General features: G+C 59.5%; 1 protein-coding gene across 1 annotated transcript; it reads right to left on the bottom strand.

Moving 5' to 3' along the window:
* Positions 1-1,506: 1,506 nt before the first annotated feature.
* On the bottom strand, positions 1,507-4,990 carry GADD45A (growth arrest and DNA damage inducible alpha). Its single transcript, XM_072834013.1, has 4 exons — positions 4,832-4,990; positions 4,511-4,612; positions 3,631-3,865; positions 1,507-2,178 (listed from the first exon to the last, which is right to left on the bottom strand). Exons 1-4 carry the CDS (start codon positions 4,873-4,875, stop codon positions 2,065-2,067), a joined length of 495 nt encoding a protein of 164 aa, XP_072690114.1. The 5' UTR covers positions 4,876-4,990; the 3' UTR covers positions 1,507-2,064.
* Between the last annotated feature and the right edge of the window lie 201 nt (positions 4,991-5,191).

Here is a 5,191-nt window from a genome sequence, read left to right as displayed (position 1 = left end):
GAGTCCCACGTCGGGCTCCCTGCTTGGAGCCTGCTTCTCCCTCCTCCTGTGTCTCTCTCTCTCTCTCTCTCTGTCTATCATAAATAAATCAATCTTTAAGAAAAAAAGGCCTAAAAGCCTACATTTCTAGCAGATGTGAAAAAGCGGAGACTTTATTGCGAGGTGAAGGGCTCCTGGGTCTAGGCTATTCATAAGTTGCAGAAACTTGGAACTTTTGTTACCATTAGTTGGTTTGGTTTCTCTCCCGACTATTTTTTCCTATAATTCCAAGTGGTCATGACAAGGACGGGAGACAGATGGCGGGGGAGCCGTGCGGGGTGCCATTTGCCAAATAAGCAAAAACAACAAAAAAATCCTGCGGACTAAAGCTATGTTCGGCTTCTCCTCAGTAAGCACTTTTGCTTTCCTCGGCGGCGCCCACGGGGACGGCTGCCGCTGCTTATGGGGCGGCTGCTCCAGCTGGAGGGGACTGTCCTGCTGAAGCCTCTGGTCCTGCGCTCTTCTCCCGCGTCTCCTCTACTTTAAGCAGAGCCCTGAAACCGCGGCAGGGATGTTCCGCAGAAAGACCCGGAGCTCCCGAGAGGAGGCCCCCGGAGCCTTCCCAGGCCACGTCCCTGTTTGTTCCTTAAACACGGCTCTGCAAGCTGCACAGCCTTGGACTGCTGGTCACTCCCTGATCACGTCACCTCCAGCCTCTTATCCCAGCACCCCCCCTTTCAGCCCCGTGTTATCTCCCCCGAACACTGGTCCCGTCACTCCCGGCGTGAAGGCCTCTGCTGAGTCCCCAGAGTTTACGGGAGGAAGCCCGTGCTGCAGGGGGACACAGGATGCCCTTCGGAGCCGGGGCCTAACCGCCCCCCCCCCCCACACCTGATCTCTGCCTTCCCCTCTGCACCGGAGGCGCCCACAACCAGCCTTTGTTCCTCCGCAGGGTTTGGTCTTTCAGGGCTTCCACACCTTTGCACAGACCAGTGTTGCTGCCACCAACATCCTTTTCCTCTCTAGCTGGGGAAGTGAAACTCGAGTTTAAAGACCCACAGAAAGTGATGTCTCCACTGTGAGCCTTCTCTGGTCTTGCAAGTAACTTGGATCACTTGCTCCTCTTTGCTTCCTTAGCATTTTGCATATATGCTTCCTAGGACATTAGGGTCACCAAACAACGATTATTCAGTTTTTTTGGGTTTTTTTTTTTTTGCAAGTGTAATCTCTAACACTTCCCTAACTGCAACCCCAACTCCTCTTAAACCACCTTTGGTTTTTGGACTTTGCACATAGTGTAGAGTAGGGCACCAGTAAAATGTCTGTTAAAGTAATAAAACTATGCCACGTCCAGCACAAACGTCTAGAAGCAGAAATATATACATACATGCACACCTAGTTATCCATGTAGAGACACATATACTACAGATAGAGGATTTCAGAAGGGTTTTAATTTTTCCATATAAAAAAAACTTGTTTAAAATACATTCCGAGTTAAAAGAAACAAAAGCACACATTAAGAAACGATGCAATTATTCCATACCAGTTTATTGTAGGTATTGTTTCAAAAAATTTATAGCATAAATAACTTCTCCTGTCATAAAATAACTTAGTACAATTTATAATAAAACTTTTGAGAATTTAACATCTCATCAAAATACAATAAAATATGGTTTTAAAATAGGATTAACCCTTTCTGCTTTTACTTGAGGGCATATAAACCAAAAATACCCAAGCTACTGCTGCACATTTGAACTTTAACAAAGCACATTTGGTTTATTTAAATGTAACTCAACCATCCTAAATTAATACATAGTTTGTTTTCCTTCCTGCGTGGTTCTTTGTAATTTTTGTTCCTTTTGACTTGTATTTGTTTCAACATAGCTTCCTTCTTCATTTTCACCTCTTTCCATCTGCAAAGTCATCTAGCTCCGGGCCCCCGGAATCTGTAGTTGAACTCACTCAGCCCCTTGACATCAGTTTCTGTAATCCTTGCATCAGTGTGGGGAGTAACTGCTTGAGTAACTACAAAGGTATTTCAAAACTTCAGTGCAATTTGGTTCAGTTATTTTCATTCAGATGCCATCACCGCTCAGGGAGGTTAATCACTGGAACCCACTGATCCATGTAGCGACTTTCCCGGCAAAAACAAATAAGTTGACTTAAGGCAGGATCCTTCCACTGTGAGGAATGGGGATTCTGGAAACAAATTGAGAAAAATACATTTACTATTAAAAAAGAAAAAAAAGGCAACATTTGCTAATAATTACACTCATTTCGAGGGAAAGACAACTTGAGCATTCTGTACTTTGGCTGTGTGACAAGAGACCAGTTACAACCATAAAAAGATCAACTTTTTTCTTGGTAGCTGATTTCTGGGGAAACCACTACGTAAGGCTCTAAAGCACACCCTGCAAGCCTGCATGCGTGCAGCCCTCCGCACCGCGTACATGGGACTGCAGGATGTTTACTGCGTTTTTGCAGGAAAGTAGCAGAGTAGCATTCAGAGGCTTGTCCCCTGGAAGCCACCTGAGCGAAACAGCTCGGACAAAGATCTCCATGCCCCGAGCCCAGGGAGAGGCGAGCCCCTAACAGTTCGCTGGAACTGCCACCTGTCATCCTCCCCAAAGACAGGGTGGTAGTTTTCAGGACACGCAAAATGATTAAGCCGCCACTTACCTAGACCAGCCCATAAGTAGCAGAATGTAAAAGACAAAACTGTCCTATTTATCTCTGGAAACACAAGTCATCTTCCCACCAAAGGTAGTCATGGGGGGGGGGGGGGTCCATTAAAAAAAAATCCAAGATTGCAAATAAAAAACAATCCCCATTCCGTCCTCTTCGTGTATTTCTAGGGAATTAATAAGGTCGGTCTCCTACACCACTTCTATTTTTAGCTTGGAGCGCTGGAGGACGAAGCCGACTCCTTAATGAGGGGGAGCCAGGAATTTATTTGGCTGAACCTAATCTGCCTGCTAAGGGAGTCGGTCACGGGAGGCAGCGCCGCGGAGGTGGGGAGGGGCCGCCCTGCTGACTCACGAGGCTCCTTCCCCCGCGGCTCCCGCGTGCTCGGACACGTCCCGGCCCGCCCGCCGGGATGGGGCCACACCTGTCGGCTGCGGTCGGGAGCTCGGCCCCGCCACCGACCCCGGGGCTCACCGGCACCAGGACCCGGTGCACCCCTGCGCCCCCCCCCCGCCGTCACCAGGACGGTCCGGCCCTTCCCCCGTGCACCACCTCCGCACCCCTGTGCACCACCCCCCATGCATCACCCCCCGACCCCGTGCACCACCCCCAGCCCCGTGCACCCCTGTGCTCCCCCCCCCCGCCTCACCGTCACCAGGACGGTCCGGCCCTTCCCCCGTGCAACCCCGCGCACCCCCCGCCCCCCGCCTCACCGTCACCAGGACGGTCAGGCCTTTCCCCGTGCACCACCCCCCGACCCCGTGCACCCCCGCGCACCACCCCCAGCCCCGTGCACCCCCGCGCCCCCCCCGCCTCACCGTCAGCAGGACGGTCCGGCCCTTCCCCGTGCACCACCGCGCACCACCCGCAGCCCCGTGCACCCCCGCCCCCCCCCCCCGCCTCACCGTCACCAGGACGGTCCGGCCCTTCCCCCGTGCACCCCCCCGACCCCGTGCACCCCCTCACCGTCACCAGGACGCAGTGCAGGTCCGGGGGCTGCTCGGCGCCCTCGCTCGCGGGGCCGGCGTGGGGCTCGAGGAGCAGCAGCTCGGCCAGGCGGCCCGGGTTGCTGACGCGCAGGATGTCGATGTCGTTCTCGCAGCAGAAGGCCTGGATCAGGGTGAAGTGGATCTGCAGCGCCACGTCCCTGTCGTCGTCCTCATCGGCCGCCAGCAGGCACAGCACCACGTTGTCCGGGTCGCTGCGGGCGGCGGGGGCGGCTGAGCGCGCAGGCCCCGGGGTCCCAGGGTCGCGCCCGCCCGCCGCCCCCCGCCCCCGGGCCAGGTGGGGGGCTCCGCGGGGGCAGGTGGAGGACTCACTCCCCGCGGGCAGGTCGGGGGGGCTCCCCGGGGGCAGGTGAAGGGCTCCCCCGGGGTCGCCTGGAGGGGCTCTCCAGGGGGCAGGTGGGGGGGCTCCGCGGGGTCGCCTCGGGGGGGGTCTCCGGGGCAGGTGTAAGACTCACTCCCCGCGGGCAGGTGGGGGGGCTCCCCGGGGGCAAGTGGGGGGCTCCCCGGGGGCAGGTGAAGGGCTCCCCCGGGGTCGCCTGGAGGGGCTCTCCAGGGGGCAGGTGGGGGGGCTCCGCGGGGTCGCCTCGGGGGGGGGGGTCTCCGGGGCAGGTGTAAGACTCACTCCCCGGGGGCATGTGGGGGGCTCCGGGGCAGGTGTAAGACTCACTCCCCGGGGGCAGGTGGGGGGGCTCCCCGGGGGCATGTGGGGGGCTCCGCGGGGTCGCCTGGGGGGGTCTCCGGGGGGCAGGTGTAAGACTCACTCCCCGGGGGCAGGCGGGGGGCTCCCCGGGGCAGGTGGGGGCTCCGCGGGGTCGCCTGGGGGGCGGGGCCCCACTCACACGTTGAGCAGCTTGGCCGCCTCGTACACGCCGACGGTGATGGTGCGCTGACTCAGGGCTTTGCTGAGCACCTCCTCCAGGGCGTCCCCCACCTTGTCCATCCTGCCCGGGAGCCAGCGCGGGGCGCGTCAGCCCAGGCCCGGCCCGCCAGCCGCCCTCCGACCCCATCGCCCTCCCCGAGGCCGCCGCCAGGGCCCGCGGGGAGGGGCGCGTCCGCCCGCCCGCCCGTCCGTCAGTCCGTCCGTCCGTCCGTCAGTCCGCCGGCGCCTCGGGGGCGGTGCCCGGGGCGGGCGGGGGGCGCTCGGGAGGCCGCCGCCCTACCTTTCGCTCTTCTGCTCCGCGGCCGAGAATTCCTCCAAAGTCATATTGCAGCCGCGGGTCCGCCCCAGGGCGCGGCGTGCGGGCTGCTCGGGCCTCTGCGGGCGCGCGGCGCCTGGCGTCTGCACCGCGTCCGTCGGCCCGTCCGTCCGCCCGTCCGCGGCCCCGCTCCGCCCGCCCCGCCCCTGCGCCCGCCGCCGCCGCCGCAGCCACTGGGACAAAGGCCCCCTCGCCGCCCTTATGGGGCCGACCGCAGCCAATCACCACCCGCCTCATTTGCATGCGCACAGCCATTGGGTTATGCAAATCAGCCTGCTCCGACCATGTGACCCCGGCTCCAGGACCCGCGGGGAGAGGAGCGGA

The sequence above is a fragment of the Canis lupus genome, chromosome 8 (assembly GCF_048164855.1).
Source record: "Canis lupus baileyi chromosome 8, mCanLup2.hap1, whole genome shotgun sequence".
Lineage (NCBI taxonomy): Eukaryota > Metazoa > Chordata > Mammalia > Carnivora > Canidae > Canis > Canis lupus.
This window is presented reverse-complemented; position numbering and strand designations above follow the sequence as displayed.

Excerpts from the sequence above, each read along its gene's own strand:
- GADD45A (XM_072834013.1), bottom strand. The coding sequence starts at position 4,875 with ATGACTTTGGAGGAATTCTCGGCCGCGGAGCAGAAGAGCGAAAG. Across the intron at positions 4,613-4,831 it reads GCGGAGCAGAAGAGCGAAAG|GATGGACAAGGTGGGGGACG; the intron begins GTAGGGCGGCGG and ends GCTCCCGGGCAG. Across the intron at positions 2,179-3,630 it reads TGCACTGCGTCCTGGTGACG|AATCCCCATTCCTCACAGTG; the intron begins GTGAGGGGGTGC and ends ATTTGTTTCCAG.